Source organism: Chelonia mydas, chromosome 6, assembly GCF_015237465.2.
Source record: "Chelonia mydas isolate rCheMyd1 chromosome 6, rCheMyd1.pri.v2, whole genome shotgun sequence".
Classification (NCBI taxonomy): domain Eukaryota; kingdom Metazoa; phylum Chordata; order Testudines; family Cheloniidae; genus Chelonia; species Chelonia mydas.
In genome coordinates, this window is record NC_051246.2 from 62,308,640 (window position 1) to 62,333,238 (window position 24,599).

The 24,599-nt window shown below is 46.0% G+C and overlaps 2 protein-coding genes across 5 annotated transcripts in view; both read right to left on the bottom strand.

Moving 5' to 3' along the window:
• Nucleotides 1–3,963, bottom strand: part of PSMC3 (proteasome 26S subunit, ATPase 3) — a 38,672-nt gene extending 34,709 nt beyond the window's left edge. Inside the window, exons 1-2 of one of the 3 annotated variants that reach the window (XR_006291532.1) lie at nt 3,687–3,898; nt 3,412–3,492 (exon numbers count right to left, since the gene is read on the bottom strand). Coding sequence is in view for 2 of the 3 variants with exons in the window: in XM_037900230.2 (XP_037756158.1) it covers nt 3,412–3,492; nt 3,687–3,713 (108 nt within the window). In the remaining variant the exon portion in view is untranslated. Of the gene's footprint in view, nt 1–3,411; nt 3,493–3,686 lie in introns of all 3 variants that reach the window. The other 2 variants (XM_037900230.2, XM_037900231.2) reach the window with 2 other exon arrangements.
• A 144-nt stretch (nt 3,964–4,107) lies between these two features.
• RAPSN (receptor associated protein of the synapse) lies at nt 4,108–19,834 on the bottom strand. Of its 2 annotated transcripts, XM_007054274.4 has the most exons (8): nt 19,299–19,834; nt 16,143–16,481; nt 14,547–14,705; nt 14,069–14,167; nt 13,833–13,955; nt 6,831–6,884; nt 5,815–6,014; nt 4,108–5,217 (listed from the first exon to the last, which is right to left on the bottom strand). In XM_007054274.4, exons 1-8 carry the CDS (start codon nt 19,512–19,514, stop codon nt 5,145–5,147), a joined length of 1,263 nt encoding a protein of 420 aa, XP_007054336.1. In that variant the 5' UTR covers nt 19,515–19,834; the 3' UTR covers nt 4,108–5,144. The 2 variants fall into 2 exon arrangements, with proteins under 2 accessions (XP_007054336.1, XP_043404578.1); XM_043548643.1 differs by lacking the exon at nt 5,815–6,014 and having other exon boundaries at nt 4,121–5,217; nt 19,299–19,571.
• Between the last annotated feature and the right edge of the window lie 4,765 nt (nt 19,835–24,599).

Sequence of the window (24,599 nt, forward strand, 5' to 3'; positions counted from 1 at the left end):
CATTCAAAACATTTAAGGTTGCTTTCTTTCATAAAAATAAATGTTATATGATGTTTTGCATGTTTACTTAAATTCCAGTTACCATCCGGATGCAACATGATAAAACATAAGCATAATATCTAGTAAATAAGCATCATTCACCATTTTCTAATATACTGGAAGTGTACAATTGATAAGAATCTGAAAATAATAAAATGTATATAGTCACAGTGTACCCTTCTAGTTAGCAAAAAGATGCAGTAAGTCTAGTGTAAAGGCTCTGCTCAGTTGTAAATCAACATTTTAATGGTTATACCAACAAAGGAGACTGCAACTTTATTTAGAAAATAACTGAAGTACAAATGGAAAAGTTTATTAAAATTGATTATTTTAATTGAGGCTTTTCACTTGGAGATTTAAACTGCCTTGATTTAAATCAATCCATCCTGGAAAATGGCATGCTGAGCATTTCGTGTAAGAGAAAGTAAGGGCTCGATGGAGAGGTTTCTGCCACCTTAACATTGGTGGCAATATTCTGATACACAGAGGACTGTTTAGGCTCCTCTTTACTCTGTTCCACAATATAAGCACAAGGGACACCAAAATTAAAAGTGGCAAAGTTCAAATGGATAAGAGGAAATGCAATCAAAATCAGAATTAATCTGCAGAACTTGAAATATCAGGAGGCACTCTGGAGGCATATGGGGGCATGTTGTTTTATAGGTTTCGAAAGAGAATTTGACATTTATTTCAACATTCCTAGCACTTCACAGTCACAACAGTTGTGCTAAAGATACAAGGGCTCTTCATCCACGTGTTTTAGTGCACATATTAATCAGCACTTGGGGTCTGGAACAAGTATCTCCCCCCTGGGGTACAGTAGGGCACATCTAGGAGCACTAAGCAGGCTTTTATGACTTCTTCTGAAGCACAGGAAACAAAGGATAGGAATAAATGATCAGTTTTTACAATGGAGAAAGGTAAATAATGGGGTCCCCACAGGATCTATACTGGGACCTGTGCTTTTCAACATATTCATAAATGACCAAGAAAAGGAGGTGAACAGTGAGATGGTAAAATTGGCAGAAAATACAAAATTACTCAGGATAGTTAAGTCCAAAGCCAACCGTGAAGAGTTACAAAGGGATCTCACTAAACTGGATGACTGGATGACAAAATGACAGATTAAATTCCATGTTGATAAGAAATAAATAATCCCAACTATACATACAAAATGATGGGGTCTAAATTAGTTGATACCATCCAAGAAAGAGATCTCTGAGTCATTATGGATAGTTTCCTGAACACATCTAAACAATTTACAGGGACAGTCAAAAAAGCTAACAGAGTGATTGGAATCATTAGGAATGGGATAGATAATTAAACAGTAAATATTATAATTCCACTATAAAAATCCATGGTATTCCTACACCTTGAATACTGAGTGTAGATCTGGTCATCCCATAAAATAAATTTAGAATATGTTGTAGAGAGGGTAACAAAAATGATTAGCGGGATGGACAGCTTCCATATGAGAAGAGATTAAAATGACGGGACTGTTCACCTTAGAGAAGAGACTACTAAGGGGAGGGAGGCAATATGATAAAGGTTTATAAATTCATCAATGCTATGGAGAAAATGAATAGGGAAATGTTATTTACCCCTTCATATAGCACAAGAACTAAGGGTCACCCGATGAAATGAATAGGCAGCAGGTTTAAAACAAACAAAAGGAAGTACTTCTTCACAAAATACAGAGTCAGCCTGTGGAACTCATTGAAAAAAGAATTAGACAAATTCATAATGGCTATTAGCCAAAATGGTCACAGATGCAACCCCATGTTCCCGGTTGACCCTAAACCTCCCACTGCCAAAAGCTTGGACTGAATCTCAGGGGCTGGACCACTTGAAATTACCCTGTCCTGTTCACTTCCTTAGAAGTCCCTTGTACTGGCCACTGTCAGAGTAAGATACTGGTCTAGATAGACCATGGGTTTGACCCAGTACGGCCATTTTTATGTTCTAATTCAAGCTGCTACTGCAAATGAAATACTGAACTAGAACAGCAGTCCCCAAACTGACAATGGGGCAGAGGCTAGGAGTGGAGCTGAGGCCAGCAGCTTGGTCTCCAAGCCGGAAGGCATGATGCCAGCAGCTGAGAGGCGCTTCCTCCCTGTCCCCTGGGGGGGCTGGCCCAGGCTCCCCCAAACATTCCCACCCCACAGTTTAAGGACCTTTGAACTAGAAGAACTACAGCCTTTTCAAACCCCTTGAACTACTACAAACTCCTCAACAATGTCTCCACTTTTTACCTCCCTCAGCACTCAAGTCTTTTTACTTTGCTGTTCTCAACTAACTATATCCTATGTGGTACACTCATCTCTGCACCGAGAATCTGCTCAAAGTCCTTTTTGAAAATGTACTTCTTCCAAAATGGTCTACAAGCCCAGGCCTTCCTCCCAAGTGTCAGCAAAATACTAGAAGATAATATTTTAAAACTCTAAACAACATTAATAGCATTAGCAACCCACCTGCTAATTCCCCTGCCACAGTTCCTCACTTGCTTACCATCCATTTATATCTTATAATTTCCAGGGACTTTGTGAAGTACCAAGTGGGAAGAGCAACAATTTGCTTCTAATGAATACAATTCCCACGTCATCATTTCATTATAAAACAACATAAATTCAGTCCTGGCTCTGGGTCTCCCAATACATCTGCCTTTATCCTTGTCTTTACACTGCAGACTCCTTTTGAATCTTGTGTACGGCAGAAGGCAGCACAGCACATCAACAGCACTTAACAGAAATAAAGGAGCAGTGCAGGCAGCAGTAGGGCCGGGGAAGTGGTATATAGGGCAACGGGGACATACTCCATGGCCTCCTGTGGGAGCAGTGGGTGTACCTATGGGGGAAAGCAGAGGTGCAGGGATGCTCTCGAAGATAGTGGGGGAGACTCGGGGAACAGGCAAGGGGCACCAGCCTCTTCCTGGTGTGTGTAGGGGGAGGCGGCTGAAATGGACCAGACAGTAAATTATGGGGGCTGTGTCCCCCTTGCCAATAGGCCCGGCCCAGACCCCTCTCCGTGGTTCTGCCCCCTGGCGTGGTCGGGGGCCAAAAGTTGGAGCCGGGCATGCTAATGCAGGGCACTGGCTGCTCACAGCCCTTAAGAGCTACCTGGGCGGGGGACCCGGCTCCAGGCTGGCAGAGCCCTGCGGGAGCAGTGACCGCAGAGGGCTGGGCCCAGGAGCCCCGGGATCTTCCACCGGCCCTGGGCGGCGCGCCCCAATCTGCGGGGACAAGGGGCTGCTCCGGGGCCCCGGCTGGAACTGGGTGCCTGGCCAGCAGCCCCCGCTCTCGCCTTCTGCCTTCAGAGCCGGGCGGCGGAGAGCGGCAGCGCCCACAGCCCCCTCGCCGCCCGCTGCCACCTCACCTTGATCTCGCTGTCGAGCAGGCGGGTTCGCTGCACAATCTCCTCCGTGGACATTTTCAGCACCTCCTCGCCCACGCCGTCCTACGGGGACACAGAGTCACCGTCACCGGCTGCCAGGGCCCCTCACGTCCCGGCCCCACCAGCCGAACTCACGGGGAGAGGACACGGCGCTACCCCGACTCGACTGGGGCAGGGACCAGGGTCCCAGCGCTGGTGCCCCCGAGCTCGGAGTCCCGCCCGCTCCCCAACCTCCCGCCCGGGGCCTGGCTCCTCACCTCAGCCTCATCCCACACCGACGCCATCTTGGCCTGGACGAGTAGCCGTGGAGGTAAATAAGGCACCAGTCGGGGACAACAGATTCCGCCCTCCCCACGGCACGATCCCCGCCCCGCCTCTACGCTCAGCCGCTTCACTCTCCCTTGCCCGCCCTCACTCGAATCTGTCGTGCAGGAAAAAACCCCGCAGCCTCCGATTAGTCACGTGACAGCACCCAAATCTGCGGAGTGACGTCCTCACCGCCATCTTCGTGGGGGCAGGGGCGGGGCTCGCGGCCTGGTCGCTCATCCCCTCCCCTCCCGGGGTGGTGGCGCAGGCGCTGTGCCCAGCCGGCGGGCGGGGAGGTGTTCCCCAGGGCGGAGGGAGTCGCTCGTGTGGCCCCTCCCCCCGGGCACGAGCAGAGCGAGCCGGGCGTGAGTGCAAAGACTTTATTTGCAAATACAAACAGGTGGGTGTAAATATAGCGCGTGCGCGGCCCTGAGGCGCTTGGGCTGGGCTGGGAACACACGAATCCTGCTCTGCCTGGCTGCCCCCCAGGGCCCTGTCCAGCGACACCGCCGGGCGGGCCACGTGCCCCTGGCAGCAGCCGAGCACCTTGAAAGTAGCCTCTGTTTAGGAAGACACCTTGTTTGCACAGAGCTCCGTGGGTAGCATACACAGAGTCTTGCGGCCTCAGAGGGAGGGTATTGCATTAGCACAAAGAGGGGGATTCAGGCCTCAGCAGAGGGCACCCTGAAGACAGTAAGGCACAGAGGAAAGAGGAAGACATGATGGCACAGGACACCATTAGTCATGCCTTGGGTCTGTTCTCTCCTTAATACAGATTTCTGAATTAAATCCATTTTCCCTATACTGGGTAGTGATAGTAAATTGCTAGGAGGGATCCACTATAATGCAGGAGTAGGATCTAAATCCTGTTGCTGAAGAAAGGGAGCCCATGAAGTAGACGGGCTGCATTTCCAGCAGTACATGCTGAGAATGGGGCTGCTGCTCTAACACGGACAAGGGTGCTGGGCTACATCTACCCAGGACCACTGGCCAGTCCCCAGCCTCAGTTCTCACGAGGGGCAAAAACAAAAGCACCAAAGAAAGGCAAGTAAAGACAATAACTAGCCCTGGTGGAGCTGACTGAATAGGAGCAAAAATGGGGTGTGAACTGGCACTGGAGAAAGTGTCAGGCAAGTCCTAGAACAGGCATGATAGAGTGCGAAACTGGCTCTAGAGAGGTGGTTCCAGAGGGACTCCAGGATGACTGCTACTTCAGAACACAGGTAAAATGTCAGGTTAGAGTAAAAGCTCAAGGTGCATTTGTTGCATCCTGTGCAGGAGACCTCTCCACCTGCAAATTAGGGTCCTCCTTTCAGGCTGTGCACACTGAATGACATTCCAGGGTTCAGTCTTCTGGCCTCTGCTGCAAGTTGGAATATGAGCTCTCTCAAAATGACTGATTCAGCAGGTCACACGAATCCCGGTTTCATTGATGAACGACGGCAGTTGGGGCAGCCACGAGTCCCGTTGGTCTGGAGGCATCTGCAACAGGAAGTGGTCATTTCTCACAGTGCATGTCTACAGAGAGAAGTGCAGGGGGTTCTGATTCACAGTCCTGGACTCCTATCCCAGGGGTGGGGAAGGAAGTGGCTTAGGGACTCACTACACAAAACACCTTAGATGGGTTCATACCTCTACTCTCCATTCCTACAGTGAGACTTAGGGAGTCCTACATGCTATTACTTCCAACAGTCAAGGATGGGGAAGCTAAACAGATCATTAAACGTGTTTTTTTTTCCTTAGTAATGTTAAAGATTAGATGGTGGGTGACTCTGTAGAGGAGTCATTGATTTTGTATAAACAATGGCAGGACACCATGAGAAAGTATGCTCTGTATTTAAGTGATTTGCATATTCAGACTGCAGAGAACAGTTCTACTCTGGACCCTAATAAGGCTTTTGTATTACTCTTGTCCCTTCACAGATCCCTCTCTAGCCCCAGCCCTCTCCCATAAATCCCTGCTGAACTCCTGCCTTATCCTATTCCCCCTGCAGGAATCCCTCTCTAACCATCTACCTCATCTCCCCGCCTCCATTCCTCTCATGTCCCCCACTCTGCCCTATCCCTGGTGCTCATTACTTTAAATGGAAGAAATGGGAGCAAGGCAGCGCCTGGAGCTGGCTGTTCTTCTCCCCAATGGACTCTCCACACATGCCGCAGTACAGCTCCATCTCCTCTACACACTCGTGGAACTTCACCACATGGTCACGAAGTTCCCGTTGCTGTCCCTTTGTGCGATAGATTCCTTCACACAGGCAGTGAAGCTTCAGCAGGCCAAGCTGTGCACAGAGGGCAGAGGCATGAGAGAGAGGATGAGGCAAGGTGAAGGAGGACCAATAGCATGGGGAGAGCACTAGAAGGAAGAGGTTTTCTCCAGCCCCACGAGCCATCTGGGATACACATGAGCCTCACCACAGAAAACACAAACTTGCCCAGGGGTCAGGATTTATCTTATGAGCATCTAGAGGCCCTCCCATCTATCTTTATCCTTTTGTCCCAATGTGCCACTAAAGGGGAACCCAGGTTTGCTGCGCTCCAACCATTCTGCATCTTTTCATAGAGCTGGTTTTCCTAGGCACCTGCATGCCCATAGGTCACCTCTTCACTTCCCTCTAGCTCCTAGCTAGTATGCAATTTGTGCACTGTGCTCAGCATATACTAGCAGAGTATCCCAGAGGCTGGCTGGCTGGCCAGTAAATTAATGCCATGTAGCTATTTGTCAGGGAAAGGATCCTTAGTCCTCCACTTCTCCTCACTGCTGTTGTTTTCCGGTTTAACATTTTGGCTTCCTCTCCTTCCCACTTGTTTAACCCACTCTGGCTCCCTACTAAACTTTCTAAAGGTCTCTCAGTTGCCATCATCCACCCCCCACACTCAGAATGCTCCCCAGCTACTGGCTCATACCTGAATTAAAAACAAACTCAGAATGGTTCACATTCTACACTTAAGACTCTCAGCATGAGCCTCAAGGACCTATTGGTTAACGTGGGCTTACGGAGGATAACGGAGCAATGTAAGGCTGGAAGATAGAGTGGACACTTAAATCCCTATTAGAGGGCTCTGGACACTGGTGGAGGGGAGCTGTGAACTCTTACCTTGTTCCCCAGTCCCTCTGCCAGCTCTTCTGCCTTCTCAATGCCTTCCAGTGCCTGTAAAAGAGAAAACAGAGACCCCACACATCAGCAGATCGCCACTTCTTTTGCCAGCTATTCAGCACCAGCTCTGCATGGTGAGGGACCTGCTGGGAATTGAAAGGCTAAGGTACCAGGAAGTAATGGTATTAGGGTTAATAAAACATTCCTACACTCCACTCCAGTAGAAGCAAGAAATCTGTGGTGGGATATGCACACTCACAGTGTGTCCTCATAAAGCTCAGTGAACTGCCTGCTCACTGAAGGGTCATAGGGATGCAACAGGGACATTCCTATCTGAGATGCACATTGAATGGGAAGTCAGAGTGCAGCCTTGACAGAGACTGGTGTCTCCAAAGGGAGTGGTTATAGAACTAATTAAACTCCAGGGCAGTAAATCACTAGGGCTGGGCTTAAGCATAAGCAAAGCAACTAGCTGCTGCTAAGTGCACCAAAGATGCGCTCTCCTCCTCCACCCGCCTCCCCAGTCTTTGGGCCACTTCAGTCTCTGCTTCCACTTGGACAAGAGAGGCAAGAACAAGGACCAGCATTGCTAACAGCACCCGTGGCTCCCAACCAACTTGTCCTACCTCTGCTGCCCATGGCCCCTGTGCTGGGGTATAGGAAGGAGCTGTTTCCCTGGCCTTGCCAGCCTGCAAGGAAGTAGCATTGTTCTAGCAGCCGCTATTCTGAGTGAGTCTTTACAGCTCCCCTATCCCTCAGAACAAGAAATAATCAATGCTGATAACTAGCCTCTGCCGTCCAGGGTTACTGAGCAACCGACTTCAGGGTTTCAGCTGGCAGTATGGGAGAAAGGGTTTCCCATTAAACAGGATTGTATAATTAGGTTTATTATGGGATTTCTACCTTCCTAGAAAGCATTGGGCATTGATTGCTTTGGGAGCGGGAATAACAGACTCAGTGGACTTTTGGCTTATTCCAGTGTGATGGTGGAGTTAGCAGGAACTGATGGAGATGGACAAAATAATGTAGGGTGAAGTGAAGTTGCTTCCTCATCTCTGTTGCATTCCACAAGGAGAACAGAGGGGTCATTCAATGAAATTAATAGCTGATTAATTTAGAAATTATAAAAGGAGAGATTTCACTGACAACCCTAGTGAGTGGGGAACTCCTGGCTGCAGGGGCCAGAAAGCCTAATACCACACAGGATTTTAAAAAAATAATTGACTTATTGAACCTAGATTCTGTGCCAAACTAACTAAAATCACTCACCTTTCTTCTGCAGCACAAAACAGGCAGAAAGCCATCTTAACCAGCTGGTTGGGGATTCCCTCAGTGTAGGGGGAAACACCAAGTGCCACTGGCCCTACACCCCATACCATATACTCCAGCCATAGCAGTTGGGCAAGTTTGGTGGGGGTAGGAACAAGGGTGGGGGGACATGGTTGCAGTTCTTTGGAGATCCCTAGCTAGCAGAATGGTCTTTTGGGGGCTGTTAGCAGCCAGCACAAATTAGTCTTAAGACAATTTAGAGCAGCCTTAAGTATCAGAGGGGTAGTCGTGTTAGTCTGTATTCACAAAAACAACAAGGAGGCCGGTGGCACCGTAAACACTAACAGATTTATTTGGGCATAAGCTTTCGTGGGTAAAAACCCCGCTTCTTCCATGCATCCGAAGAAGTGGGTTTTTTACCGACAAAAGCTTATGCCCAAATAAATCTGTCTTTAAGGTGTCACCGGACTCCTCATTGTCTAAATTGTCTTGTAAATGTAAAGCCTACTTTGGCTCCTGTCTCATCACCTGTACTCAGCACACCTTGGCCACAGCTGAGGATTCAGATTATAGGCAGAGCTGGTAGCATCACATGTTATTAAGGTTGCCAGACACTTCCCATTACAATTCCCTTTTTTCATATATTTCTAACTTTGCCAAACTTTAACAGTGTAGGCTGAAGTTTTCCATGCTGGGTGTCTGCCTCAGGCAGACTTTATTAGAAAAATATCAGCCAAAATGATTCTGCCATTTCTGAAAATGAGGGTTGGGAAAAAATAGGTTGTTTTGACCACGTTAAATTCTGGTGATCTTTTATTGTAAAAGCTCTAGTGCCCCCATTCTTTCAAGTAGGGTGTGATGCTGTATGGAATATGGGAGACCATTTATAATATTATTGATACCAATATTATAAAATTGCAAGGAATCTGACCATGTAATATATCTGCAAAAATGTTATCATTTTCCAAATATGATAGTCTTGTTTATATGTTTGTATCACCTTTGTATTGTGAGTTATAGATATGTATGGTATATCTGTATTTCCAAACTTGTGCTGTGTTTCTGGGTGACACGCCCAGACAGATTGGCATCAGCACTGCCTAGCCTGTTTGATGGCCCATCAAGGGTCATCAGCTGTACAATGAACCCATTGAAGGGAGCCAGGGGATACACCTTATGAGTCAGCAAGGCATGTAGGGGCAGGCCTGTGGACAGAGAACTCTAAGGCTTTGTCTACACTACACAGCTTTTAGCGACACAGCTGTGTTGCTAAAAGTCAGGCAGCGTAAACGCTGTTTGTCCACACTTTTGCAGACAAAATACTTCCATCCCCTATGAGCAGGGTTCGTGTTGTCAATAGGAAAGTGCTCCTACGGACATTGAGCTGTTTACACTGCCACTTGCAGCAAAACTTTGTCTTTTGGGGTGTATGTGTGCATGCGCGCACGTGTGTGTTTAAGCACCTGTGACCGACAAAAGTTGTGTTGTTCAATTGGTAGTATAGACAATTTGTCTACACTGGACTTTCATTGGTAAAACTTTTGTCATTCAGGAACGCCTGAACTCCAAAAGTTTTACCAACAAAAAACGCTGGTGCGAAGAGCGCTTTGTCCACTGACAAAGCTACCAATGCTTGTTCAGGGTGGAAGTTTGTCATCGTCGGGAAAGCTCTCTTCTGCTGACAAAGAGCAGCTACACTTAGCACTTTTTAGTGGCACAGCTGTGTTGCTAAAAGGTGCATAGTGTAGACATAGCAAAAGGCTTTCCCATGCCACGTGCTATGAAGCTTGTGTTTGGGACACAGAAAGTACAAGCTACATCGCAAAAGAATATAAAAGGCAGCTGCATTATCTTCATTCCTGCTTCTTACCTCTGGAGTACATTTCCACAAACTGAAGCTCTGAACAAAGGACTGAATGACCCAATCAAGCTGTGGATATGTTCCAGAGGGACTTTCAAGCCAGCAAACGCACGAATATTGCTAAGAATCTGATATATGGACTTTGAAGTCTCTGTGTGTATCTGAATGCTTTATCATTTAACAACTCTCTTCCTGTTCTCTCTCTTTTCTTTATAATAAACCTTTAGTTTTAGACACTAAAGGATTGGCTGGCAGTGTGGTATTTTGGGTAAGATGCAAACTAATATTGACATGGTAACGTTGCTGACCCTTTGGGGTCAGAAGAACATTTTGTGTATGTGAGCAGAATTTTTAAAACAACTTCTCACTATATTGGACCTATGTGCTGATTGGGAACCAGAGAACTAGAATGCAGTAATGGGGCTGTGTGATTTCTTTTTTAGCTTCTTGATAACCAGTGTAGGGGGTCAGAAGTACAGTTTGTGACCGGTTGGTGAATTTAACTTCCATGTTAACCACCAGTTTTGGGAGTATCTGCTCTCCCTTTTGCAGCCTGCTCTGACCTTGGCATTTTCAGTGATTGCTGCCGCAGGCACAGGTCACATAGGGAACTGAAAGTTTGCATGGTGTGATAGCTTTTTATGTACCTTTTGCCATCCTCCTGAAAATCCACTCAAATTTGGCCACACTATAAGCCTTTGAAAAATTGCAGTTTGTGCACACTCAGTAGACTGTACATTTTTAGCAGCCTAAGTCCCCCAAAATTCCATCCACACTGGGCATGCTCCAGCCCAGGGCTGAGCAGGACATTCCCTGCAATAGAAGCTCTGTGCTGCGGCAGGCCATGTGTGGTACAGATCAAAGCACCTGAACTGAGAGCATGTCTCTCCTGTGCTCTCAATGCCCACCTTTGCTGGGAACGGCAGTGGGGAGGAGGAAGCTGCCTGATTTTAATATAGAGGGGCAAGCGAGAGGGCAGTGGATTGGGGCAACAAATATTGTGGGGTGGTGGCAGAAACTGAGACTGAAGGCTGTCAAGAGGGAAGGAGGGAAACAGGCTGTGAGGAAGGGAGAATGAGACTGGCTGAGCACGGATAGTGCGACTGAGAACTAGTGGGGTGAGGGAAGGAGGTGAGTGGAGAAGTGACATCATTAATGAGAAGTCAAGATAAAGAGCAGAATTAGGAATGGTTAGTCAGAGAGACTGGGAAAAGGAATGGGGGATGACACTGATTAGACAAGAATCCCAGGGAGAGTGATTGAGACTGGGAGTCAGTGAGGGAAGGGGCAACTGGAGGCTAGTGTGGGGGAGAGATCGATCTGGTAAGGAGCCTGGAGCAAGGAACTGGGATTGGCTGGGCAAGGAAACTGGGATCAGGAGCGTGGAGAGGTGACATTGGAACTTGCTGGGGAGGGAGACTGGCATGAGAAGTCTGAGGGTTAGAGACTGGGAATGTCTAGGTTGGACAAACACCTGTCAGGGATGGTCTAGGTTTACTGGATCCTGCCTCAGTGCAAGGGGCTGGACTTGATGACTTCTCGAGGTCCCGTCCAGCCCTACATTTTTATGATTTTATGATTCCTGAGTCTCACCATTCCTCTGCTGTCTGTGAAACTCACTGGCAAAATGCCTCATCCCCCTCTATGCTGATCCACATAGAGGATGGCATCCTACTACTGCTGTCAGTATTCCATTAGTTCAAGTGGCAGAGGGTCTGTGTGTGATGGATCTAAATGTTCCAATCTGCTGATGAACCATGCTGGGTGGCAATAAGATGCCACATGATGGAATTTGGATTTTTTTTCTGTTAGGAAATTATACACAAAAAAGTACATTGCAACCTTACTAATGTTGTTTTAAAGTCAAGCACTCATAAATTAGAAAATGCCACAATTAAGATTGTCTGTGCAATCTTAATTCAGCCCCCTTTTGCGTATGTATTACAATATAGTTGTTGATTACATGATCACATACTACTTTCTCCACAGAATCCTTGGCTTACTCAGTGCACAGGGTGGGGATGAATCAGGGTTGGGTAGTGAAGGAGGTTGTAGTCAGTAGGATCCCTGCTTCATTTGTTTCAGAAGTTGGAAGGTGCACAGTGAATGAAGCAGGGGGTTGTAGGAAGAGAAAGGACGGTCTTATGGTTACAGCAGTTGTAAGCTGCCCTAAGGAATTGGATTGTATCCCTGCTTCTGCCAGAGTTTCTATGTGATCACTTCAACCAAACTTCTTACATATTTTGTCACTAGTTGCATGATCTTCATTTTCTGAGTGCCTGACTTGAGATCCTGGGGTCTAAGTTTCAAAAGTGCTGCGTGCTCACAACTGGAACTGAAGTCAATGAGAGCTGTGCTTTGAACATATGAAGTGCTATATAATGCTAAGTACGCTAAAAAATTAGGTCTTGGATAACTCAGATGGAGCACCCAAAATTAATGGATACTTTTACTTTAATCTCTCTGTGCCTCAGTTCACCATCTGTAAAATGGTGGTAATAATCCCCCCTCATTTCACAGGAGTTGTGAAAATAAGTTAGTTAATGTTTGTGAAGCACTCAGATACTGTAGGGATTAACATCACAGAAAAGTGCATAAGGAAATTAATAATTCTGTCTTCAGAGCAGGTTTTAGATGGTGTGCAATAAATAAAGTCTAGGGCCAAACAGTGAACAATGAGGAGAAACAAAATACTGAATAGTTGCCCATTAAGTGAGCTCCCTCCTTTCTGTGGACTGACTGAGGCAGCAGTCCTGTAGAAAAAATACGTAATTTACAATTAAAGACTATCATAATGCATATGGGGTTTGAATTAAGGTTGTACAGGCAATCTTGATTCTGACATTTCCAAACTTTTGAGTGCTTCACTTTGCAACCTTAATATTCTTCTTTTAATGTAATTTTTGTGTGTGTAATTGTGTTATTTTAAAAGAACTAACATGCCGTGTACATAGTGAAAACAAATATCCTCATGGGTCTGTACAGCGTAATATCCTGCCCATTCCCACTTCTTTGTTTGGTACCATCTCTCCCTGTTCCATGCTATATTTTATCTATCCCAGAATCTAAGCTTCTCTAGTCAGCTCTGTGTCATATGTTTGTCTGTAAAGCACAGGATGTACCTATTGGGCTGTATAAATAATACCACACTCACTAATACTAATTATACAGCTAAGAGAGTCAATCAGATTTGCATCAGAGTATAAGATGGGAGGCAGGAAGTGACCCCTCTTCCCACTCCTTTCATTGCAGTTATCTCTGTGCAATGTGTTTTCTTGTGAAGCATCTGGTACTGGCCACGTGACTTTGTAGACCATGGATCTGATTCAGTATGAATGTACTCAATTTATGACAGATTCCCAGCTTCCCAAGCATCAGGGCTGGAGCACCCCCGGGGAAAAATTAGTGGTGCTCTGCACCCACCGGCAGCCAAACTCCCCCCACACTTCACCTCCTCCTCCCCTGAGCGCGCTGCATCCCCCGCTCCTCTACCTATTTCCCAGCTTCCTGCCTGGCCGCTGCCAAACAGCTGTTTGGCGGCGTGCTTGGAGGGAGGGAGAGGAGCAGGAACATGGCACACTCGGGGGAGGAGGCGGGAAAGAGGTGGGGCCAGGGCGGGGATTTGGGGAAGGAGTCAGAACAGGGGCAGGGAGCGGGACAGTGCGGGGTTGAGCACCCTCCGGCGGAAGCAGAAGTCAGCACCTATGTTCCCAAGTTGGATTATGTAGAGAAATATCAGTAGTCAGGTACCAGATCCTGTGTGTAGAATAGAGGAGCATGGGACTCTGCTCTACACAGGTGTGTACAGTTCGGAATGAGGTTGTCTATTTCAGAGAGGGCGCCAGTTTCCTCAGGAATGGCTTGTGACTGACCTTGTCTAGCTCCTTCTGGATCACCCAACACTTGGCCACTCCCAGCAGTACCTGGATCTGTCCCAGGCGGTTTCCAATCTCTGTCATGATGCTCATGGAGGAATCATAGCGAGGAAAGGCTGTCTGCAGCATGAGATAGACAGTGAGACACATTTAGCTGTGTCCAGTTCTGGTGTTCCCTTTCCATATCTCCTTTCCATCCCCGACTCCTCCCTTCAGTCTCCCCTTGCTCCCACCTGTATGTCTGCTCGGCTGCGGTGGATATCAGCAAAGCAGAGTAGGCACAGTGCCTGCAATGGCCGGTCCCCATGCTGCAGAGCAATCTTCATTGACTCCTGAAAGAAAACACCTCCAGTCAGTACAAGAACCTTCCCCAGGCCCAGCTGGGATTGAAGCCCTCACAACACCCCAGCCTGCCTCAACGGCCAGCTTCAGAGAAGTGACACACCCTTGGGGAAGAAAGCCTCGACAACAGTTGTGCAACGCATATTTCCAGCAGAGGGCATCCCTGACATACAGCTCCTGAGAACAGCTTTGGCTAATGAAACCATGGATGTGCTTTATTTATGGGTGGGAGGCAGAAGCGGTATCTGGGATACCAGGTGAATGTTGCTGTATCTCTGTACCCCCCTAATCCTGACCTGCAGAGACCTCTCCCCTACTCCAGCATCTCTCTGCCATGTTTGGCCCAGTATCTCTACCTCCACCTTGTACCTCACAGCATTCCATAGCATCTGCCAGGTGCCCCAGCTTCCGATAGGCCACTGCCATGTGGTACTGGCTCATTGCTCGGTACTTCAAACTCCAGCCCTTTCCATAATCATTCACCAATTCAGCTGCTTTACATGGGAAGAACAAGGCTTTCTCATAGTCCTGGAAGGCAAAGAGACAAGCAGAAGGACAGAAATAAGTTAGAGAGTTAGACTGCCCCTGCAGTAATAGGACCCTCCAACATTTCAAAATAAGCATGTGTATCCAGCTAGGGAAGCTAGAATTGCCACATGGTAGACTCCATTTTCCCCAGCACATGTCCCTAGCAGGTCCAGAACTTAAATTATATGCTGGGGTGCTTACATGGTCCGCTCAGAGCGACATCCATAAGGAAAGGACTCTGCTTCTCATTAGAGAGATGATTTACCCTCCTTATGGCCAAAGCCTGGTTCAGAGCCACCTGTACCTTTACCTGCTCCTCCATCATCTCAGCCTTCTACATTCTTACAGAGCCTTGCAACTTCAGAATGTTTTTCACCCAATTAACCCTCACATTCTACACCAGGTGGGTCAGAATCTCTCTTGGGTCTGGTTGGTTGTTATGGCAGTAAATGGGGGGAAGGGGGGGAGAGAATCAGGGCTTTGTCACAGCCTTTTTTTTTTTTTTTTTAAAAGGAAAGATCATGGCATCCAATATCTTAATAATTTTGTTTATTTTAGGAAATTATGAGAAGTCAAATAAATCTCCTTTATTTAACGATAAAAATAGTGTAAAATCATCATCATATTTAACTAACAATATAAAACCACTTAAAAGTGACCTGCAAAAGATTAAAACACAAACCAACCCTACCCTTGTGCCATTTTTTTCATTCTTTGTGATGTATAAAGGAGATAAAAGGTTTTTTAAATTTTTTCCTGCTTGATTTTTACCTTAGAAATATCAGGGATAGTTTTCATTTCTCTGGTTTTGTTGGAGGACCAGTGGAAGATACGTTTGTTTTTTTTATCATGAGTTCATAAGATCTCAGTTGGTGGCCAACCAGGGTGACAGAAACCAAGACTTTGTATGGAAAAACCCTAATAATTATTTTGTCATAGAACTCATAGCTACAACAAACGCTGGCCTTAGTGACTATACTTATTTTATGGAAACTGAGGCACAGAAGGGGTAGGAGACTTGACCGAAGTCACATGGTGAGTCAGTGGCAGAGCTAGATATAGAACCTAGGCCCAGGAGTTGACTCCCGGTCCCATGCCTAGACCACACCACATCTCTGTGGCTGTCCAGGTTCTAGAGCTGTGTGCGCTGTACACCAAAGAATCACACCTTCTACCTTTGGGATGCTGTGTAAATGCCCTCTATTGATCCTCTTGACTTAAGCCTCAAGCAGAATAGTCATTAGTGGCGTGAGGAGCAGAGAGTTAAAACCTTCCCAGAACAACCCTCCCTCCCTCGAACTCCATGAACTACTTTCTGTATCCAAGATATAGGGTGAATCCCTGCCCACCCTGGTCCTTTCCTGTATCCAAGATAGGGGGAAATTTCCCACTGTTACTTCCCATCCCCCAGGTCACAGCTGAGCTGTCTGTCCGCACCTTGATCTGTGTGTAGAAACTCCCCAAGCTGCAGCAGACGCGACATTCCAGCATCTTGTCGTCATTGTTGTGTGCATAGCGCAGGGCTTTCTCAAAACACTCCAAAGCCTTCTGAAAGATGCTGAGGCCCAGGAAGGCATTGCCCATACTGAGGCTCACCTGACCATTCAGTTGCAGGCTCACAGTGGTGCCCTGCATGTTCAGGCATGTCTTACAGTAAGAGATGGTTTTCTGGAATTCACAGAGTTTCTCGTTGCTCCGAGCCAGGTTCAGGTAGCTCTCCATAAGGTAGTCAGGGTCCTCTAGCTCCCGAGCTGTGTCAATCTGCACAACTGCAAACTTTCAGCAGAGAAGAGAGTGTTTATAGAGGGTCTCTCTGTAGGAATAAAGCCTGTGCTTCCTCGGGAATTGTACCCTGCACAGGAGAAGTTACATAGCCTGTGGTCAGGACAAAAGAGTCCAACAAGACAGCATTGATTGATAAAATACCCAAGTGGGCACGCCATGAGGTGGGTTAGACAGCATATAAGTAGACAGGAGAAACCTCTCTCTGTATTCCCTACCTTTGGCAGAGAGAAGAGATCTGGGTTGGAAATTGCTGGAAAGAGCTGCCAAATGGCCATGGAAAGAGGCATCAGTAGGAGAAAGACATTTCTGCACTGTACAGCTCAGCTTTTCCTACACTACTCCTCCATTCCTTATCCCCATACACCTCAGCACCTCCCAGAATTAATTCTGAGGAGGATTTAATATTTTATAAAATATTCTGCAAAACAATAGAAATTACTTCTATCAAGATTCCTTCACCCATTCATTCTATACTTCTATTGAAGAGCAATCCAATTTGTCTGACAAGGTTTGCTCTTTATAAATGACTTGCTCATTGCATATGGTTCAGTTACCCTAGTCTAAGTCTCGTTAGACTGCAAAGTATTCAGGGCAGGGAATGTCTTCTTCTGTGTCTTGTGATGAACAAAGCGCAATATATGGGCTGAATTAATAATTGCAATACTAGTTGCTTAGTATCTTCTCTCTGTGTTTGTTTCATTATTTTATTAGGGATTAAAGGTAGATTTACTGGATGATAATTCTCAAGGGTCACTTTTCTTTTCCGCTTTGAAGATTGGAACCACACTTATTTTTTTCTAGTCCTCTAGAACTTTCCCTGTTCTCCATGAAGTTTCAAAAATAATTGTCAGTGTTCTGGTTGTCCACTAATTCCCTTATGCCCTGGGGAAGTGTGCTATGTGGACTCAGGGTCTTGTATAAATTCAAAGTGTTCCTTTACCTGATTTTTACAAGCTCTTCCTTGCTTCTTAATTGTCCAAGCCTCTTTTCTTTCATTTGCCCCTTAAATACCTTTTCCCCCAAACGAAGTTAAGCATCACAGCCCTTTTAAACTTTCATGCCTCTTCTCATTCATTCGTATACCTTCTTATTTGTTCCCCCATATATCTGTAAAAGTCCCCTTACTTCCTCTTTAATCCCTTGGCTAGTATGAACTGTTCTGCTTTATTGAAGTCATGCTCTTTTCTCTGTGTTACAAGGATCTTGGAGAAATTTCAAGTACAATGACCCTGTTTTCTCTTTTCTTTCCAGGTTATCAGTGTGGTTTTGATTCTATCTAGTTTTCCTTTACCTGTCTCATTTGTTCCCAGACAACTCGAAACATTCTCTTCACACACCCATACCTTATCTCCTCTTATTGGCCTCGTCTTTCTCCTCCCCCATCACCCTGCAACTCCTGCCACCTATCCCATCTCCTCTCAGAGCATCCCACTTGTCTTCACATGCATCTTAACTGCTTCTCACCCCCTTTTCTCCTTTCCCCCTAGTATTTGCTATGAGGATAGGACTCTCAACACACCCAATACTTTACTAATTGGAAGTGGCACTCAAGTTGCTTTAAATGGTGCCATGTAAAGCACTTGAATTGGAAGAGTTTATAAACAATCATCAGCATGGAGAAAAATATCCTCTGATCCCAGATACAAACTCAGGGTCTGGCACCCAAGAAACGTCAAGGACTAGCACAGCAAGACCCCTTTTCAGGCCTGCATTGTTTCTTACCTTGGAGTACCAGAAATGTCTCCTGTGTTGTTTCCCAGATCCTTGACTCATCCTTCCAAATACTCTCTGCTGATCCAGATGCACCCAGCCCTTATTCAGAGCCCTGCACTGGCTTCTCTACACTCACCACATCAAATTAAAGCTCTTGTCTTCACCTTCAAGGCTCAGCACAGTTTAGCTTCAAGCCTCTCTCTGCTCTTTTGTTTTTCTCAAGCCACACAGATGCCCCTCTGGGTCCTTCTCAACCTCCGTGCTGCCCACAACACTGGGAACCCCCTCCCTGATCTTATCTCCCAGGCCTCCATCTGCTCCTCATCCAACACCCTCCTGAAACACACCTCTTCCAAAAAGCCTATTAATTTTTCCTCTCTCTTAGCCTGACCTCCCATCTTTCACAACTAGAGAAGTGTGAACAAGTATGTTAGACTAAGCTCATCACATCAGTGACTGTGTTTGAATAGCAATGTTTCCTGGATGTTTGAACAGTGCTGAAAACTTTGTGGGAATTGCTGCAATACATATAATTATAATAAAATCCAGTAATAGAAAATCTATTTAAGATATCAAAAATTGTGGAGGTAGCCAGATAGATACTAACCCCACTGAAACACATCACTACTTGTCCTACATCATCCCCTTTGAATTTTTTTGTACTCATTATGGGCAATTTTGGGAGGGACTTCACCTCCAAAATAGCATGTGAAGTGCCCAGCACAACGTTTGTGAAAAATAACTAAGAATCTCCAAAGTTAAATGCTTTGGGCTAGTACTCCAAAATTTCTTAAGGATCAGCACTACAGGCCAGCAACCTGAGAAAACCTGGGGACTGGGTCCTTAAGAATCTTTGGGGCCCAGAACTAGGAAGCAGGAATGCAGAGTGACATTGTAAGGACCCCAAGAATTAGACCCATAAATCAGCACTGCCACCTGTCCCAACTGGTGAAGGCAACACATTGTATTCATCAAATGTCTTATGCACTTTGCTCCAAGATAGATATAAACCATGCTTTTACAGTATAATCCCCAGCTGCTCCCTGTTGTGGGTATGATACACAGTGACATGCATTCAACTTGGGATCACTTTACCTTTAGCATATCCTTGTATCTGCCCATCTCCGAGTGAGCAGTGATGAGGCAGCCCAAAACCCGAAACCTGCCAGCAGGATCCATGGTCTTTTCCAATACCCTCATCCAGACTTGCAGGGCCTTTTCTGTCTGGTTAGACTGGTAGAGCTGGAGTCCTTTCTCTATCTGCTGCTTCGTCTGGTCCTGACCCATCTCCTTTGCACCAAAAAGCCTCATATACTAACCTTTTGGGACAGCAGCAACAAGGAGCCTGAGAGAGAACATAGAGACTGTCCTAAAGTAGGAGGGTGGATTTCATATTCTAGAGGGTTGGGGCCATAAAACCCTCAGACGCTTCAGGATGCAGGAATGTCAGCAGGAGATGGTGAATAGGGGGCTTTAAGGCAGCATCCCAAATCCACTAGGCAAACATCTCATGTACTGATGCCCCATCAGAACATTCTGCCGCCCAACCCCACAAACAAAGAGGAAGGAAAGAAGAAAAGTGCAACAGGGAGAGAGAAAAAAATCCCAAGTGGCTGGAGTGAAATTCAATCGGAATGGCCACTCCTGGGCTCCCCCTCCCTATTGGCTACAGCTGTGCCTGCCAGTCCTGTCATGTGGCTTCACAGGAATGTCAGTCAGTCTTAGTAACGCCAAGGTCACAGTGAGCCAACTGCTCCCACGTCCTGTCCGCCCCAGCATGCAACATATATAAATACCCCAGAGAGAGACAATCAGCTGCAGTGAAGGGATGTCTCAGTAATCTTTCTCCCTCTCCCATCACTGGGCACTTTGAAGTCTCTTTGGAGATTTAATACTCCTGCTTTTCTTATTGGTACCCATCATCTTGGAGCGTGAGACTCTCAGTATCATAAGGCACAGATGCAGACACTTCCCCGGATGCTTTTGGTGACTGTGATCTTAAAGTGGCAGTTGCTATCTTTTCCCTTCAAGTCCTCATGACAAGGTTCAGGAATAACCAGGCTGTCAGAAGCCTTAACTCTTGGTGACCTGGATCTATAGGTAGGTGGGGTATCAGCAGTCTTACCCCTTGAAGTTCTGAGAGACCATAATCCGAAGGTAGATGGGGCAGTATGTACATGGGAGTTTTCAGAGCCCTGGTCTGAAGCTGGTTTTAAGGCTTGCTCCATCATGGGAGCCTGAACTTTATCTCCTTGTTCTTACAAGGTCTGCTTTTAAATGAAGTACAGATTGTACACTTTGAGGAAATATGGGTATCCTCCAGACACTCATAGAGTGTGTTATTAACTGGGATAGATTCCTGGCAGGAAAGACATTTAAAGCCTGGAGATCACAGAGTATCCCAGAAATTAAGAATCTAAAGTGACCCCGCAAACAAGGAAAAAAACAGAAGTAGAAAGGAACTATTTACAAACTATAAACTAACTATTTAACAACACTAAAGCACTCAGGAGAAGCAGGCACACTAGAGGCAGTTGACAAGGAACTGAGGGTGGTTCACCCATGCAGCCCTATTATATCCTTGGTACAGGGCATGAGGATGTGTAGAGTGCATGCGTGCGCTGAACAGGCACTGCTACCAAAAATCTCCGATCAAAGGTGCAGAAGCAAATACACACCTGAAGTAGAGTACCAATGGGGACACTACTCAAAGAACTTCACCTACCAAGTAAGAGAAACTGCATCCTGTATCCTTGACTTGCTATCGGTTTGTTGTGATAGATCATCTTGCACTCCAGAATGTAGGATTCCTTCACCTTCTTAGGAATCAGAATTTTACTGGGCAGAATTTTACTGGGCTAGTGAGAAGGCAGCTTTGAAACCCTTTCCTACATAACTCCTAAAAAGGACAGGAATGGAAATTAGATCAGTTCTTTTAGGAATCAGGTTTCTAAACACAAGGGACATATCTCCTCTGATTGGCTGCACCTTAGTGCCTTGATCTAGGATGTCCCTGAATAGTCTGTTCCCTTTCACTAGAAGAGAGGGATCCTGAATTTGGCAGGCCAACAATTGCTAGGTCATGGGCTCTTCTCTCAACCAGATGGCCTGTCATAGATGGGGTTGCTAATCTGACGGAGCCTTCTTGTGCAGCATCATGTCAGAAAGTGGACATTAGCATTCACTCATACACCAGATTGCAGAATACAGATCAGGATATAGGAGCCATGTCCTGCAGAGAGAATGCATTGAGGCTCTGTGTTGTTAATTAGACATTTTTCAAAGAGCCCCACCCTCCTTTTTATCGAGAGCATTCTCAGAGGAGATAAAGACTTTCAATGGGGGAGAATTGGCTGGGGCCCCTTTAGGGGTGAGCCCGAGGGTGAGTCCCGTTTAGGGAGATATATGCCATCATGTGCCAGCAATGCCCCTCTGCCATGTACATTGGTCAAACTGGACAGTCTCTACGTAAAAGAATAAATGGACACAAATCAGATGTCAAGAATTATAACATTCATAAACCAGTCGGAGAACACTTCAATCTCTCTGGTCACGCAATCACAGACATGAGGGTCGCTATCTTAAAGCAAAAAAACTTCAAATCCAGACTCCAGCGAGAAACTGCTGAATTGGAATTCATTTGCAAATTGGATACTATTAATTTGGGCTTGAATAGAGACTGGGAGTGGCTAAGTCATTATGCAAGGTAGCCTGTCTCCCCTTGTTTTTTTCCTGCAAAACCCGCCCCCAAGACGTTCTGGTTAAACTTGGATTATTGCTGTGCACATTGTAAGATGAGCTGTTGCCAGCAGGAGAATGAGTTTGTGTGTGTGGTTTTTGAAAAAAGGGGGGGGTGTGGGGGTGTGTGAGAAAACCTGGATTAGTGCTGGAGGTGACCCACCTTGATTATCATATAAACTGGTTAGTCTCTAAGGTGCCACAAGTACTCCTTTTCTTTTTACGAATACAGACTAACACGGCTGTTACTCTGAAACCTTGATTATCATGCGCATTATAAAGAGGGGTTTCAAAGGGAGATGGGCTGTTGCCAGCAGGAGAGTGAGTTTGTATGTGTGTGTGGTGGGGGGGCGGGGGGGGGGAATGGTGAGAAAACCTGGATTTGTGCTGGAAATGGCTCTACTTGAGGATCACTTTAGATAAGCTGTTGCCAGCGGGGGAGTGAGGTGGGAGGAAGTTTTGTTTCATGGTCTCTGTGTGTATGTAATGTCTTCTGCAGTTTCCACGATATGCTATGCATCCGATGAAGTGAGCTGTAGCTCACGAAAGCTCATGCTCAAATAAACTGGTTAGTCTCTAAGGTGCCACAAGTACTCCTTTTCTTTTTATATAACCCATCTGTGGTGTTCAGATCATTGTATTTGCCATCTTGTTTCTCCCAGATGGAATGCACTGGAGGAACCTCCAGGGTCAGTTATTTTTTGTCAAAGTCCAAATTTCTTGGTCAAAGGTATTGTCTAGGTCTAGTCTCCAGAGAAAATAATAAAAAAAACCCCAACAATAATGATAATAAGTAAATGAAAATATTTAAGTGTCCGGTGGTCCGGATTTGGCCCATGGTCTGCCTATTGACTACCCCTGCTCCATCCTATGTGGCTTTTGTGTGCTTAGAGACTACTATAGAAAAAGCTAAGGTAGACAGAACAACTGTTCTTCCTCAAAAAGAAAAGGAGGATTGTGGCACCTTAGAGACTAACAAATTTATTTGAGCATAAGCTTTTGTGAGCTACAGCTCACTTTATCGGATGTGGAAAATACAGTGGGGAGATTTATATACACAGAGAACATGAAACAATGGGTGTTACCATACACACTGTAACGAGAGTGATCAGGTAAGGTGAAAAGAAAAGGAGTACCTGTGGCACCTTAGAGACTAACCAATTTATTTGAGCATAAGCTTTCGTGAGCTACAGCTCACTTCATCGGATGCAACATGTAGCTCACGAAAGCTTATGCTCAAATAAATTGGTTAGTCTCTAAGGTGCCACAAGTACTCCTTTTCTTTTTGCGAATACAGACTAACACGGCTGTTACTCTGAAACCAGGTAAGGTGAGCTATTACCAGCAGGAAGTTGTTCTTGTCAACTGCTGGAAATGGCCCACCTTGATAATCACTACAAAAGGTTTTTTCCCCCCCACTCTCCTGCTGGTAATAGCTCACCTTACCTGATCACTCTCCTTACAGTGTGTATGGTAACACCCATTGTTTCATGTTCTCTGTGTATATAAATCTCCCCACTGTATTTTCCACTGAATGCATCCGATGAAGTGAGCTGTAGCTCACGAAAGCTTATGCTCAAATAAATGTGTTAGTCTCTAAGGTGCCACAAGTACTCCTTTTCTTTTTGCGGATACAGACTAACACGGCTGCTACTCTGAAACCTGTTCTTCCTCAGGCACACATGGCTAGGAAGGGGTTAAATAAAAGGGCTTTGACAGCCTGAAGCTCATACTCACATTTCCCCCTTAGTATTCTGTATAGCTGCCTTAGATTCTGGGCCATCTATGTAAGATTCTGGGGTGGGAGAATGGCCCTTCCTCATAGTGCTTCTGTATATGATCCTCTTAGAAAAAAATATGCCTGAGGCCGAACTCCCTTTTGAGGGGAAAAAAATCTCTTCAGATTCCTGGATCTGGAGACACAGCTAGTTCTGGGATGGGGCAAGGCTGCAGGCTTCACCCACTGGATAGGGGCATCAGGATAACAGCCACCCAAGTGAAAGCAAGATAGTTATTTTCTCTGCTAGAGCAGATGCCCTGTAAAATTTCACTCCACAGACTTCAGAGTAACAGCCGTGTTAGTCTGTATTCGCAAAAAGAAAAGGATCTGAATGCATCCGATGAAGTGAGCTGTAGCTCACGAAAGCTTATGCTCAAATAAATTGGTTAGTCTCTAAGGTGCCACAATACTCCTTTTCTTCTTACTCTACAGACTGTCTAAGAGTCACTGATTCAGCAGAGCTGCTCCTTGCTGCTATTGGACCACTGTACTCGGGCACTTCTCCCCATTAGTAACCATTGCTTTGATATTCCTGTGAGGAAGACGGGGAGGCTGTGGAATACTTTGCCCCCTCTAACAAAGATAAGTCCCTGGCTGCAGTAGGGACAGAGCTGTCCTACATTTGTGGCCACAAACCTGGTACCTTTTTAGCTTTGGGTTGGTCTCTGTTCTGCTGAAAGCCAGAGCCTCACAGACCCAGTTGCAGCAACTGGCCCAGCAGCTAAGGAGTTGGGGGAAAAGTACCAGGAAATGTGCTGAGCTGACTGCCTGGTCAAACTGAGAAGAGTCACCATCAAGCTCAACCTGGTGAACTGAGGAAGACATACACATACTCACAAGCAACTTACCACCTTGAAGCCAATGCGTCATAGCTGAGG

Excerpts from the sequence above, each read along its gene's own strand:
- RAPSN (XM_007054274.4), bottom strand. The coding sequence starts at position 19,514 with ATGAGGCTTTTTGGTGCAAAGGAGATGGGTCAGGACCAGACGAAGCAG. Across the intron at positions 6,885-13,832 it reads TCCAGAAGGAGCTAGACAAG|GCACTGGAAGGCATTGAGAA; the intron begins GTCAGTCACAAG and ends TCTCTTTTACAG. Across the intron at positions 6,015-6,830 it reads CAGAGGGACTGGGGAACAAG|CTTGGCCTGCTGAAGCTTCA; the intron begins GTAAGAGTTCAC and ends CTCTGTGCACAG.